Source organism: Trachypithecus francoisi, unplaced genomic scaffold (genome assembly GCF_009764315.1).
Source record: "Trachypithecus francoisi isolate TF-2019V2 unplaced genomic scaffold, Tfra_2.0 Lachesis_group9, whole genome shotgun sequence".
In the NCBI taxonomy this organism is placed as follows: domain Eukaryota; kingdom Metazoa; phylum Chordata; class Mammalia; order Primates; family Cercopithecidae; genus Trachypithecus; species Trachypithecus francoisi.
Genome location: NW_022681474.1, coordinates 3,997,404 through 4,012,787, shown reverse-complemented (window position 1 = coordinate 4,012,787; position 15,384 = coordinate 3,997,404). Strand labels below are relative to the sequence as shown.

The 15,384-nt window shown below is 45.4% G+C and overlaps 1 protein-coding gene across 2 annotated transcripts in view; it reads left to right on the top strand.

Annotated features, from left to right (window-relative positions):
• MCM10 (minichromosome maintenance 10 replication initiation factor) overlaps positions 1–13,946 on the top strand; it is a 53,954-nt gene extending 40,008 nt beyond the window's left edge. The window contains exons 16-20 of one of the 2 annotated variants that reach the window (XM_033208312.1): positions 186–304; positions 3,348–3,461; positions 6,172–6,317; positions 11,922–11,964; positions 12,058–13,946. In XM_033208312.1, the coding sequence (XP_033064203.1) occupies positions 186–304; positions 3,348–3,461; positions 6,172–6,317; positions 11,922–11,964; positions 12,058–12,141 (506 nt within the window). In that variant the 3' untranslated portion in view covers positions 12,142–13,946. The remainder of the gene's footprint in view (positions 1–185; positions 305–3,347; positions 3,462–6,171; positions 6,318–11,921; positions 11,965–12,057) is intronic. The other variant, XM_033208313.1, reaches the window with a different exon arrangement.
• The last annotated feature ends 1,438 nt before the right edge of the window (positions 13,947–15,384 follow it).

Sequence of the window (15,384 nt, the reverse complement as noted above, 5' to 3'; positions counted from 1 at the left end):
CTAGGCTTACTTAGCTTCTTGGCGCACCTCTGAGAACTTTTCCCTGCTGGGACCAGCTGGGGTAGATCAAGTTTGAAGGGCTGGTAGGCAGAGGAAGAGGGAGTGAAAGGGAGTGGAGTCGATGAGGCACGCTGGCTTTGTGAAATTTCTTGGTCACTGCTGATGTTTGTTTCCTTGTGCCCCAGCTGATGATGAAATGGAGCCTGCCAGGAAAAAAAGGAGAGAACAACTTGCCTACCTGGAATCTGAGGAGTTTCAGAAAATCCTAAAAGCAAAATCAAAACACACAGGCATCCTGAAAGGGGTAAGAGCCCAAAAGCTCAAGGATAGTGTTGATGTCCGGTGTCCTTCAAAGCCAAGGCGCTTAGCTGTAGGACCAAGAATCTGTTGTTTGTTTTGTTTTGTTTTTCTGAGATGGAGTCTCATTCTGTGGCCCTGGCTGGAGTGCAGTGGTGCCATCTCAGCTCACTGCAACCTCTGCCTCCCAGATTCAAGTGATTCTCGTGCCTCAGCCTCCCGAGTAGCTGGGATTACAGGCACCTGCCAGCACACCAAGCAGATTTTTGTATTTTTAGTAGAGGCAGAGTTTCACCATGTTGGCCAGGCTGATCTCTAACTCCTGACCTCAAGTGATCCTCCCTCCTTGGCCTCCCAAAGTGCTGGAATTACAGGTGTGAGCCACCATGCCTGTGCCCAGCCAAGAATCTGTTTTTTACGTAAATCTAGAGGTAGGTATATATCAGTTTGTTTGAAGAACAGGAGAGTTTCTAATAGATTTTAGCTTTGTCCTTGTCTCTTTACTGAAGAATATAATTTGATTTAACATGACTTAAATAGATCTAAATATTGTAAAAATGTTTGCATTTGGTTATGGCTGTGAATTATGTTTAAATGGCTCTACACTGCTGCTATTTTCTGCCTTGCAATATGCAAAGAGAGTTTTCCCATTCCAGTATTTTTATATTGGCATTTCAAATACTCTAAATCAAGAGTTAACCCCATCACGCCCAAGGACCCTTTTTAATAACAAGTATTTTGTATTGCTTCCTTATCTTGAAATGAAATTCATAGATAATATGAATTACCTATGTTAGTCATTTCGAAAAAGCAATAAATATCCTAATGCAAAGAAGAAAAAATGAAAATATTTATGATAAAGATACAGATTTCATTATGGATTCGTAAATGCAGGGGCAGAACTAGCTTAGGGGAAATAATAAAGTCGTCAGAGGCTTGGGCTTATCAGTGTAAATGAGCCAGAAATGGAGACTCACATAGGTTTGTGTCTTGGTCAATAGCACGGACCCATCTCTTTGATAATGTAGGGTTTTTGCTTCAGGGGTTGGACGGGTGTTCAGACAGGGTCTCTGTATGTTCCCCAGTCTGGTCTTAAACTCCTGGGCTCAAGCAATTCTCATACCTCGGCCTCCTGAATAGCTAGGACTAGATAAGGTACTTTTGGCGGGGAGCTGGGAAGGTTTTGTTTTTTTGAGACAAGGTCTTGTTCTGTCCCCCAGGCTGGAGTGCAGTGGCACTATCAGGGCTCACTGCAGCCTCAAACTCCTGGGCTCAAGGGATGCTCCTGCCTTAGCCTGGCAAGTAGCTGGTACTACAGGTGCATCACCATGACTGGCTTTTTCTTTTTTTTTTTTTTTTTTTGAGACAGCGTTTCACTCTGTCACCAGGCTGGAGTGCAATGGCGTGATCTCGGCTCACTGCAACATCTGTCTCCCGGGCTCAGGCGATTCTTCTGCCTCAGCCTCCCGAGTAGCTGGGACTACGGGCGCCCGCCACCACGCCCGGCTAATTTTTATATTTTTAATAGAGACGGGGTGTCACCATGTTGGCCAGGATGGCCTCAATCTCTTGACCTGGTGATCCACCCGCCTCAGCCTCCCAAAGTGCTGGGATTACGGGCGTAAGCCACCACGCCCGGCCAACTGGCTAATTTTTTTTAATTAATTTTTTTTTTTACAGACAGGGTTTATCTGTGTTGCCCAGGCTGGATGGTGTGTGTGTGTGTGTTTTTAAGTAAATAATCCTGAGAAACCAAAGTACCATTGTCCCTCAGTATACACAGGAAGCTAGTTTTACTCTTGGAGTAGTCAACATAGGTTAAAACCATGCACGAATATTGTAGGGTTATGTAGAAAGCTGTTAAATTCTAGGGTTTTAATCAGGTTCCGCATCCACACAGATGTCTCATAGAGCACACAGAAGCCAGGCAGGAGGAGAAGCAATCCTTGGTTGTGTCAGTGACTGTTGCATGCATTGCAGACAGTGCAGCACCCCTGGTCCCTGCTAGCCGCAGAAGTAGCAATCATTGCAATAACAAGGAAAGTGCTCCCACCAGTTTTGAAAATATCCCCATTCAGTATCACTATTCCGAATGATCTGCTCTTGCTTTGATTAACAAATAACTAACGAGACAATTCTGCATCATGTCTTTTCACTGGACTTGACACTCAGGAGACATGCCAGAGCTGACTCGGCAGCCTGCAGAGTTGAGCTCCTCGCCTCTGTGGCACCCGAGGCCCCGGGCCCTCCTGCCTGTGGAGCAACGCTAACCCCATCACTGCACCCACATTCTGCCACAAGGATCTCTGCCCTCAGGGCTGTTCCCTGATGTTCCGTGCACCCAGGAAACTCACCAGTTGGGGCCTGGAGTACATTGTATATGTGGAGTCTGTATTCGAACTGTAGAAATAACTGCCTTTGGGCACACACTTGACATAATAATACTGTCACGTTAGGAGTGTTTATTTGTATTTGGTGCTTTAAAAATCACCAAATGGGCCAGGTGCTCACGCCTGTAATCCTAGCTCTTTGGCAGGCCAAGGCAGGTGGATCACCTGAGGTCAGGAGTTTGAAACCAGCCTGGCCAACAGGGCGAAACCCCATCTCTACTGAAAATCCAAAAATTTAGCTGGGCATCGTGGTGGGCACCTGTAGTCCCCGCTACTTAGGAGGCTGGTGCAAGAGAATCACTTGAACCCAGGAGGTGGAGGTTGCAGTACGGTAGAGGTTGCACCACTACACTCTAGCCTAGGTGACAGTGAGACTCCATCTCAAAAATAAAATAAAATAAAAATAAAAATCACCAAATGCTCTCATGTCCCTTTGTTTTTGCATATTATGAGGTCATTTCTATGCATCGTCATCTTTTGCTTTGCAGCTCATTGAGGCACTGTCCAGAGCCCTCTCACACTTAGCCTGCCTCTTCGGTTCTGTTCTGTTTTGATTATTATCAGTTGTGTCATTTGAATAATCATGAAGTTACTCTTACTGCGCTGCCTGAGCACATACTGGATTTAATGCCAGGTCTTCCGTATGCCCTGTCATTCCAGGCCGAGGCTGAGCTGCAGGAGCGCTACTTTGAGCCACTGGTGAAAAAAGAACAAATGGAAGAAAAGATGAGAAACATCAGAGAAGTGAAATGCCGTGTTGTGACATGCAAGACGGTGGGTGAAGGCGGGGGCTGCAGCAAGCCATGGGCCCTGTGTGGTGCTGTTGTGACTCAGCAGCACATGGAGAACCTGTGGGATCTGGGGCCCTATATCTCGTGATGTGTCAGTTAATTAGGCTGGAAAGCAAAGGGCGCAGGTGGCCCAGGACCGGGCTTCGTGCCTGACCTGGCTGCTGTGCTCTGCAAAGGGAATTCTTCTCTCATTTGACCAGAGCCCCCATCTCTTCCCCTGGACCACTGGGTCCACGTGGCTCTGACTGCTGTTTCTCAGGTTCTGGCATATCCTCACTCAGCATTCTCAGGCCTTGGGACCATGGTTGAACCCCTTGGCCTCTCATGTTATGATCCACCACTGCTTTCCTACTCCTGGCTGAACCTGCTCTGTTGAGTCTCAAGCCAGAGTGTGGATTATATCATCATCAATGTTTGCAGAATTTTTATCATAAATCTGTTAGAAAATTCTAAGTCCTCTATTCCTCAACATTGATTTAAAATGGGAAGAAAGGGTTGGGTGCGATGGCTCACGCCTGGAATCGCAGCACTTTGGGAGGCCAAGCCCGGTCCTGGGCCACCTGCTCCCTTTGCTTTCCAGCCTAATTAACTGACACATCATGAGATAGGGCCCCAGATCCCACTTGAGGCCAGGAGTTTGAGACCAACCTGGGCAACATTGTGAGACCCCATCTCAACAAAAAATAAAAAATTAGCCAGGTGTGGTGGTACACACCTGTGACTCCAGCTATTTGGGAGGCTGAGGCAGGAAGATCACTTGAGCCCAGGAATTCAAAGCTGCAGTGAGCTGTGATCACACCACTGCACCCTAGCCTGGGCAACAGAGCGAGATCCTATCTCAAAAAGAAAGAAGAAAGCTCTTGGTGAACACTGTTCCTTCCATTACCATTTGTTCCCACGATCCCTGCATGGCACATCGGCCTACTTAATAAACCTGCAGAAGAGGTGGCAGGGGCGTAACTTACCAAGTGCACTTTTCTCTGTCTTACTCCTTTTAACAGTGTAGCTCTCCTGTGTATTTGAGGGTCAGCTCCAAATCAGCTACCACCAAAAGTAGGACTTCCTTGAGAAAGTTTCTCTCTTGGAGCATAAGTAAAGATGATTCTTTTAAACATAGTTTTGAGAAGACAGGAAGCACACACCCACCATTGCATTTCACCTCAGATGGCAGCTCTTACTGCGACACAGCGGTGGACCTGCAGCAGAGCTGGTGGGTTGTCTCCCGTTGCCGCCGTAACAGATGATCACAGATGAGGTGGCCTAACACAATGCATATTTTTTGTTATTTTATTATTTATTTATTTATGTATTTATTTATTTATTTTGAGATAGTTTTACTCTGTCACCCAGCTTGGAGTGCAGTGGCACAATCTCGGCTCACTGCAACCTCTGCCTCTCGTTCAAGCGATTCTCGTGTGTCAGCCTTCCGAGTTGCTGGGGTTATGGGCACACACAACACTACCCGGCTAATTTTTGTATTTTTAGTAGAAATGGGGTTTCACCATGTTGGACAGGCTGGTCTGGAACTCCTGACCTCAGATGATCTGCCTGCCTCGGCCTCCCAAAGTGCTGGGATTACCAGCATGAGCCACCGTGCCTGGCCTCACAGTGCACATTTATTATCTCTTGTGTGGGTCAGAAGTCTGTGTGGGTCTTGCTGGTCTAAAATCAGGGTGTAGCCAGGGCCGGGTTTCCTGCAGATGGGGCTGCTGTAAGGGAGAATCATCTTGCCCAGCTTCTGAGTTGCTGCATCCTCGCCTGTCCTCACTTCCTCAGCACAGCCAGCAGCAGTGGGTTGAGCTCTCACATTCCAGCCCTGAGCACCTCTTCCATGTTTAAGGGTCCTTGTGATTCCATTGGGCCCACCCAGATCATCCAGGACAATCTCCCTATCCATTAGCAGCCTGAATTTCACCTGCAGCCTTGATTCCCCTTCACCCTGGACCAGCACACACTCACAGTTTTGGGGAGTAGGCTGTGCATATCTTTAGGGGGCCATTGTCATGCCAGCCTCGGGCTCACCACTCTGCTCTGCACTTTCTGAGCTTGCCCAAGTCTCGAGTTACTGATCAAACTCAGTGTAATTCCCAGAAGTTACATCGCTCTCTCCCGCACATGGTTTGCTGCTCACCCACCATTTCTCATTCTCGTCGGTCCTTTTGAGGATCGAAATTAAAAGGGAATTCCTTAATCTCTCTGTCTTGGCTTTGCTGTTAATGAAATAGGGAGTAAGAATAAGCCTATATCCTTTTTATAGATCATAGAAGAAAATGAAAGAGCTGCTGATTAGTCTTTCTAAATAGATCCCAAGCCTCTGCATCCTGTATAAGCAAAGGGCCGTAATGACTCTAGCACAGACTGACCGAAGCTATTTAGGGGTTTGCAGTACTTTTCCTCTCCTGCCCTTGCTATTGTCATCATGGAACATGTTACGCAATAACAGAAAGTTATTGTGTACTTTGTGCCTGATCAGAAATTGGGCCAAATATGAGAAACAGTGGTATCAGTGTGAGGGAGTCAGGCAATCACACGGGTCCCTGTAGCAAGAGGCGAAGGTGGCCCAGTCCCCTAGCAAGGGCCCAGGTGGTGATGAGAGACCAGGTGATCATGGAGCAGATTGCCCTGACTGCAGCTGAGCATTTGTCCTCAAAAGCTCTTCACCAGCGGTGTGGGTTTTTTGTTGCTCTGTGCAGTGCGCCTACACCCACTTCAAGCTGCTGGAGACCTGCGTCAGTGAGCAGCATGAATACCACTGGCATGACGGCGTGAAGAGGTTTTTCAAGTGTCCCTGTGGAAACAGAAGCATCTCCCTGGACAGACTCCCGAACAAGCACTGCAGGTATGAGAATCACCTGGAGCTCTTTGTCCCACTTGGGGATTTTCATCTCTTTTTCCAGAGTCTGTGATTCTGTTCCCTTGGAACACTGGATAATCATTCCATGCCTTCCTATAGCTCCAGGCTACCCTTGGGACTCAAGTTGTTAACTGAAATCCCTGGAAGGAAGGGACCCTGCCCTTTCACTGCTGTCCCCAACACCTAATGTAGTGCCTGGCCCATAGGGGGTCCTCAGAAGTGTTTGCTGAATAAATAAGTGAAGAATCATAGGGGGGGTGGTGAACATGTATGTGTGTCTTGGGGGCTAGGATGCACATAACATTTTTTTCCTCTCTCCAAAGAGTTATTTGATCATTTTATATGTCTTTAGCTTGTGAGGGCTGCTGTTCTTCAGTATCCAAGGGGCATTGGTCCCAGGACAGCACTCTCCCCGCAGGATACCAAAATCTGTGGATGCTCAAGTCTCTGATATAAAATAGTGTTGTATTTGCATATAATGTGCACATATCTTTTCATATACTTTAAATCATCTCTAGATTACTTATAATACCTAACACAGCCACGTGCGGTGGCTCACGCCTGTAATCCCAGCACTGGGAGGTTGAGGTGGGCAGCTCACAAGGTCAGGAGATCGAGACTATCCTGGCTGACACGGTGAAACCCTGTCTCTACTGAAAATACAAAAAAAATTAGCCAGGCCTAGTGGTGGGCACCTGTAGTCGCAGCTACTCGGGAGGCTGAGGCAGGAGAATGGCATGAACCTGGGAGGCAGAGCTTGCAGTGAGCACAGATCCCTCCACTGCACTCCAGCCTGAGCAATAGAGTGAGACTCTGTCTCAAAAAAAAAAAAAAAAAAAATTACCTAATACAATGTAATGCGGCAAATAGTTGTTATATTTTTTTATTGTATTATTTTTTATTGTGCTTCATATATATGTATATTTTGTTTTTCTTTTTTTTTTTTTTTTTTTTTTTTTTTTTTTTTTTTTTTTTGAGGCGGAGTCTCGCTCTGTCGCCCAGGCTGGAGTGCAGTGGCCGGATCTCAGCTCACTGCAAGCTCCGCCTCCCGGGTTTACGCCATTCTCCTGCCTCAGCCTCCCGAGTAGCTGGGACTACAGGCGCCCGCCACCTCGCCGGCTAGTTTTTGTATTTTTTTTAGTAGAGACGGGGTTTCACTGTATTAGCCAGGAGGGTCTCGATCTCCTGACCTCATGATCCGCCCGTCTCGGCCTCCCAAGTGCTGGGATTACAGGCTTGAGCCACCGCGCCCGGCCTATTTTGTTTTTCAACTTGTATAAATTTAAGGGGCACAGGTGCAATTTTGTTACCTGGATAGTTTGTGTAGTGGTAAAGTCGGGGCTTTTAGTGTAGCCATCCCTGAAATAATGTACATTGTACCCGTTAGGTAATTTCTCCTCCCTCACCCCCTCCACCCTTCAGTGTCTATTTTTCCACCTTCTGTGTCTTTGCATACACATGTTAGCTCCCATTTGTAAGTGGGTACATGCAGTATTTGACTTTCTGTTTCTGAGTTTTTTCACTTAGGATAATGGCAACATTATCCTAAGTGAAAAATGTTGCCAACATGCTCCAGCATCCATGTTGCTGTAAAAAACATGACTTCATTCTTTGTTATGGCTGAGCAGTATTCCATGGTGTATATGTACCACATTTTCTTTATCCAGTCATCTCTTGATGACATTTCGGTTGATTCCATGTCTTTGCTGTTGTGACTAGCGCTGTGATAAACATACATGAGCAGAAATCAGTATACCAATTTCTTTTCCTTTGGGTAGATACCCAGTAGTGGAATTGCTGGACTGAATGGTAGTTTTATTTTTAGTTTTTTGAGAACTCTTCATATGTTTTCTGTACGAGGTTGTGCTAATTTGTATTCCCACCAGTGTGAGCGCTCCCTTTTCACCACATCCACGCCAGCATTCGGTTATTTTTTGCCTTTTTAATAATAGCCATTCTGACTGGTGTAAGATGATATCTCTGAGGATGAGTGTTTTTCCGAATACTTTTGACCCACAGATGCGGTGGTTGAACCCACAGGTGTGGAGGGCTGACTGTGTGTGTTGTAAGGATCTTTTGTTTCTCTTTTTACTTTTTGGGACAACGTCAGATACAGAGGCAGAGCTGCCGTGTTTGACAGTCAAGGGACATCATTCACGTAGAATATGACGGTGGCACCTCCGGAGCTGGGTTAAGAAACCCTCCCTGGTGCGGCACGCCGCCATCGCGGGTCCATCCAGTGCCCTCCCCGGCTCATTCATGTTCTCTTCTTACCCCTTCTCCCTCCATCCCATCCCTTCACACCATCCTCAGCCATTTTCAGATGGTTGCTGTGATCCTCTTGTTAGTTTTCTTGTGAACGTGTACTGCTTGCTATGCAGCCGTATTTATTTCACATAGGTGGTACAGAATTATATGTCTCATTGGATTTCGTTTCTCACTCGGCTCTGTGTTTGTAGGATGTGTCTGTGTTCATCGCGTCTGCTGTTCCTAACTGATGACCGTGCCCATGGCAACACCCATCACATTTCACCCGCGGGCACCCTAGGCCCTCCCCACACGTGTCCCCTGGCCTCACCACCTCAGTGCTTTCACCTCAGTGAGTTCTTATTCCTGTCAAGAGCTCTCACTGGGATAGTATCACTGCCTTTTTGTGTGCTTGCTTATTTTCATTTGTTGTTTACTTCCTGGAGTTCATACTTCACTCTCACTTCAGGTTCTCCCGGGTCGATCCAGAGATCCTAGGGAGGGAGCCAGGAACCCGGGCCAGTTCATCACTTTACCAGGAGGTGGCTTGCCAATTTTTCACAATCTAGATTATAATTTTTAAGTAGTTATTTATATGTTGATACTTGACTTCTTTCCAAAATAGATGACTAAAAATGTCATTATAGTAAGCGCTTACGGAAAACATTAGAAAAATCAAAAAAAGTCTGTTCATTAAGTACAAGGCACAAATGGAAGGGCACGATGCCTTTCAGCCTCCAGATGGCACTGTGATTGTAAGAACTACGCTTTTTCTGGACTTTTTGTCAGTTGCTTTTTTTTTTTTTTTTTTTCTCTTCTTTTTTTGAGACAGGGTCTCACTGTGTCATGTGGACTGGAGTGCAGTGCCATGATCATAGCCCATTGCAGCCTTGAACTCATGGGCTCAAGCGATCCTCCTGCTTTTGACTCCTGAGTAGCTGGGACTACAGGTGTGCACCACCACACCCAGCTAATTTTTTTAATTTACTTTTTTTATAGAGACAGTGTCTCACTCTGTTGTCCAGGCTGGTTTCGAACTCCTGGGCTCTGGTGGGCTCAGCTGCCCAAAGTGCTAGGATTACAGGCATGAGCCACCATGCTTGGCTAGTTCTTGATCTAGAACAGAAGTCAGCACACATTGCCTATAAAATGTCAGTGGTGAACATATTAGGCTTTGTCGGCCACACAGCTCTGCTGGTGTAGCCTGAAAGCATCCATAGATAATACACAGGCAACTGGGCACCGCTGTGTTCAAATAAAACTTTATTTATAAAAACTAGCGATGTGCTGGATTGGGATTGTAGTTTGCTGACTCCTGACTAGAATAGTGATTTTTTTTTTTCTCACAATTTTATCATTGATCTACTGATAGAGTACCGGAGTTCTCTCCATTGATACTGAACCAGTCTCTGGAGGTGGAAGGTGATGGTTGGGAGGCTGTAAGGGCTATGGCCACTGACATGCCACCTTTCAGGGCAGGAATTGTGATATGGTTTGGTTGTGTCCCCACCCCAAATCTCATCTTGAATTGTAGCTCCCATAATTCCCACAAGTTGTGAGAGGGACTCAGTGGGAGGTAATTGAATCATGGGGCAGGTCTTTCCCGGGCTGTTCTCATGACAACAAATAAGTCTCATGAGATAGGATGGTTTTATAAAGGAGAGTTCCCCTGCGCACGCTGTCTTGCCTGCTGCCATGTAAGACATGCCTTTGCTCTTCCTTCGTCTTCCACCATGATTGTGAGGCCTCCCCAGCCACGTGGAAGTGAGTCCATTAAACTTCTTTTCTTTATAAATTACCCAGTCTTGGGTATGTCTTTATTAGCAGCATGAGAACAGACTGATACGAGTAGACTCTTAAGCTAGGTAAGGGGAAGGGGAGACAGGCAGAGCATCCGCACCCCACCCCAACCCTCTAAAATCCAAGGGAGCTGGCAGACATACTTCCTTGGCTTTATTATATGTCTTCTCTCTTTCTCTCTCTTCTCCCCAGAGTAAACTTCGTAGGAAATAAGTTTTCACCATAGTGTTCACATCCCTTCTCAGGGTGGAAGTCACCCACCATGTTAAAAATAAGAGCAAGGCCGGGCACCGTGGCTCAAACCTGTAATCCCAGCACTTTGGGACGCCGAGACGGGCGGATCACGAGGTCAGGAGATCGAGACCATCCTGGCTCACATGGTGAAACCCTGTCTTTACTAAAAAATACAAAAAACTAGCCGGGCGAGGTGGTGGGCGCCTGTAGTCCCAGCTACTCGGGAGGCTGAGGCAGGAGAAGGGCGTAAACCCGGGAGGCGGAGCTTGCAGTGAGCTGAGATCCGGCCACTGCACTCCAGCCTGGGCGACAGAGCGAGACTCCGTCTCAAAAAAAAAAAAAAATAAGAGCAAGAAGGGCTGGACTTGGTGGCTCATGCCTGTAATCCCAGCACTTTGGGAGGCTGAGGCAGATGGAACACTTGAGCCCAGGAGTTCGAGACCAGCCTGGGCAACATAGTGAGACTCCCCATCTCTACAGAAATTTAAAAATTAGCTGGGCATGGTGGTGCACACCTTTGGTCCCAGCTACTCAATAGGCTGAGGCAGGAGGATCACGTGATCCCTGAAGATCAAGGCTGCTGCAGTGTGCTGTGATCGTACTACTGCACTCCAGCCTGGGCCACAGAGTGAACCCTGTCTCTAAAAAAAATAAAAACAAAACAACAGTCCCTGGGCCCTTTGAATAAAAAGAAAGTAAAGAGGCTGGGCGTGGTGGCCACACCTGTAATTGCAGCACTTTGGGAGGCTGAGACAGGCAGATCACTTGTGCCCAGGAGTTTGAGGCCAGCATGGGCAACGTGGCAAAACCCCATCTACAAAAAAAGAAAAGAAAAGACAGTGAGTAAAGGCTTTTGGGTTACAAAGAGAAAGGGAGAAGGATGATCCAGACTAGAAAGAAGACTTTTCCTTTCTTAGCTCAACCTTTCTGCTTCAAAAAAAGAGGAGGAAGGGGCCAAACATAGATTATCCTGCACCAGAGGGCCAGCTCCGTAAATCTGAGTCTCATCCCAACCCCCATCAGCTGTAAAAACCAAGGGTGCGTTCATTACCTGCAGCGCATGGATCTCTGTGGTACCATCATTTGAAACTCCATCTCTGAAGGCTCTAGCTTTGTAAGGACCTACAGACCACTTCCCAAGTCATTGCAAGTTTAGTTTTAGTCACATTTGGCATACAATACAAATGTCACCTCGAACAGCTTCTCCTTGAATGGGGGGCCCCTCTCCCCAGGTGCAGTGAGCATCGTCGTCTTTACGTGTGTGGGCCTACACCACCCTGCTGAGTCAAGCCATCTTGTCTGTTTCAGTAACTGTGGCCTCTACAAATGGGAACGGGACGGAATGCTAAAGGTATGCCATTTGCCTACTAATTTTTGACTCCTTTTAGTGACCCATGCTAATAATGTTGAACCATCTCCTATTAAAATATTTTCATTTTTCTAGGAAAAGACTGGTCCAAAGATAGGAGGAGAAACTCTGTTACCAAGAGGAGAGGAACATGCCAAATTTCTGAATAGCCTTAAGTAACCCGAACTTCAGACATTTTCCCACAGCCTTCCTGGCCTCCTGTGACTCTGGAAAGCAAAGGATTGGCTCTGTATCGTCCATTGGTTCCTGACTGACGCCGTCAAAAACAAATGCTTGTTAAGCCCGTAAGCTTTGCCTCCTTACTTTCTGCCATTGGGTTGGTGTGACACCACATTTAACGTTGACATTTAAGTGGAAAACCAAGATATCATTGTCTTTTCTAAGCTCAGCGTGGATGATTGCATTACTTCATGCCCCAAATCTGGAAGGTAAACAGAGAGCTGTGCTTCTGTATCTTTTGATTATAGAGTGTTCACTTCTTTGTCATAATAAAATTCTAGTGTTTATATGAACACCCAGAGGCAAAAGAATTAATGTAGCTTAACTCTCACTCCAGGTAAGTTGCTTAAATTCTGGGCTTCAGTTTTCTCATCTGTAAAATCAGGAAGATTGGACTAAGTGATCCTGAAATGTATTTTTTAGCACTGGATTTCTACAAATAATAAAACTTTTCCCCATCTAGATAATTATGGTCACTGCCTTTAATATAGTCTTGATGTACAGATTAAAAGCCAGATTTCTTCATTCCATTCTGTTATCTCTGTTTTACTCCTTGAAATTGATCAAGTCAGTGAACCAAGTTGCATTTCAATTTACATACAGAGAGAGACAGAAAGCTCTCTGCTCTTGCATTATTGTGGAGCCCTGTAATAGAAATATGTAAAATCTCATTTTACTTTTTAAAATTTTTTTATTTAAGACAGGGTCTCGCTCTGTCACCCAGGTTGGAGGGCAGTAGTGCGATCACGGCTCACTGCAGCCTTGGCTTCCCTGGGCTCAAGTGATCCTCCCACCTCAGTCTCCCAAATAGCTAGGACTACAGGCGGGCGGGCGTGACTAAGCCCAGCTAATTTTTGTATTTTTTGTAGAGATGGAGTTTTGCCATGTTGCTCAGGCTGGTCTCAAACTCCTGAGCACTAGCAATCCGCCCACCTCTGTTTCAAAAAAAAAAAGAGAATGAAAGGTGAAAAACCCTGTGCAAATTACCACAGCAAAGGTTTCATTCAGGAGATTCTTCGGTCTGGGCAACCTGTTTTTCCAAATATCATCTGACCTAAGTGAATGTTGACACCAGCTAGAGATTGGGTAAATTGGTTGAATTATTTTATTGAAGCTTGAGTTCTAGCTAAAAGTAATTTAGGTTTCCCCTAAGATGTTATTATGTTAGGGACATAACGCTTTTGGGAGGTTGTTGTGGGAGATGGTTGATTTGGGTTTTCAAAAGCCAGAAATAAAATTTACATGCCTTAGATTTCATAAAACTCTGCTCTGATTGGGTGGAAGGTGCTGTATCTAACTCGTGTTCCTCCTAAGGGTACGTCCTAATAACTGTTCTTTTAGGAGTAGACTTCTGCTTTATAGAAGGTTGCTTTTCTTTGTAATTTTTTCTAACAAAGAAAAGAATAAAGTATTTATTAATAAGAACCAGAAAGCACTTGAAACTGATGTTTTTAATGACTCATTTAGGGTAGATTTATTTATCTCATTAACTTAAAACAGCTGTGTGTATGAAATAGGTCACAACTACACAGAACTTGAACACCAGGTTGATGTCTGAGCAATCCCGTTCTTATGGGAAAAACTATGGTCTTGTTTGAACAGAGGGTATCACTGCAGTCAGTATTCACTTGTATATTGTTTTATAAGTTGTATAATGTGCTTGTAAAGGCTGAGGGTGAGCAGTATCTGGATGCCTTTTTACAATTTGATTTTAACTTTTAAAATAAATTTAAAATATAATTGTCACTTCTTAGTTTTGCTCAATCTTGGGGGACTTTGCTTTGAGGTACTCTGTGCATGTGCTTTCTTAACATATTCGGGGATGAGAAGCGGTTGGTAGGATAGAGTAGAGAAACTTGTTATTTTATTTTACTTATATTTTTGAGACAGAGTCTTGCTCTATCACCCAGGCTGGAGTGCAGTGACGCAATCTTGGCTCACTGCAACCTCCACCGCGCGGGCTCAAGCAATCCTCCCACTTCAGCCTGCCAAGTAGATGGGACCACAGGTGTGCACCACCACGCCTGGCTAATTTTTTTTTTTTTTTTTTTTGAGACACAGTTTTGCTCTTTTTGCCCAGGCTGGAGTGCAATGGTACAATCTTGGCTCACCGCAACCTCCACCTCCCGGGTTCAAGCAATTCTCCTGCCTCAGCCTCCCAAGTAGCTGGGATTGCAGGCACGTGCCACCACCCCAGCTAATTTTGTATTTTTAGTAGAGACAGGGTTTCTCCATGTTGGTCAGGCTGGTCTTGAACTCCTGACCTCAGTGATCCACCCGCCTCAGTCTCCCAAAGTGCTGGGATTACAGGTATGAGCCACCGTGCCTGACCAATTTTTGTATTTTTAATAGAGAAGCGTTTTCACCATGTTGCCCAGGCTGGTCTTAAACTCCTGGCCTTAAGTCATCCACCTGCCTCGGTCTCCCAAAGTGCTGGGATTATAGGCATGAGCCACTGTGCCCGGTCTAATCCTACCTTCCTTATCAACCTTTGTGAAATGCTTTCATGCAAATCCAACATGTGTTTTATTTTTCTTAACCTGTCCTTGGTAACATAGGGGTTAAATGTGTAATCACAAGCCGCTGGAGCAGGTAAGTACACAGTGATCTGAACTGGCAAACAAAAGCAGCCGTGTCCTTCGAGGAGAACCTCATTGATCTAAATTTTATAATCTTCACAATAGATTTTTTTTTTCTTTTTACTGTGCCTTTTTCTCTTTAGAGGAAATAAATGGCTTTTTAAAGAAAATCATCTTTGTCTTGAGTTTTGTTAAAATAAATTTTCCCTTTCCAAACATCAAAAGGAAATCTGAAGGATTTCAGATACCAACCATCCTGAATAGCAAATGAGGAACTTCTGAGTAATGGGTGTGGAATTTTCCCCAAAGGGAACTTTGACATTCAAAGCTTCAGGGGACTGGTGGGTAACAAAGTTGACAGGAAGAGATTGCATGGAGTGGGTTTCTGTGTAAAAGCTGACCAAGACAGAAGTAAAGCTTGAGGTTTGTAGCAGGTGAAATTATACCTAAGGACATTTTAGAAAATCTGGAGCACAAATCTGTTTGCATAAGTATATCTCTAGTAGCAATCCATTAGGTGTAAAATAGGTTTCTCTGATCCCATGGCTAGAGATCTGGAACTAACACAGCTCTCAAGAACGGTGGGTGAAATCTGGCCGGGCGC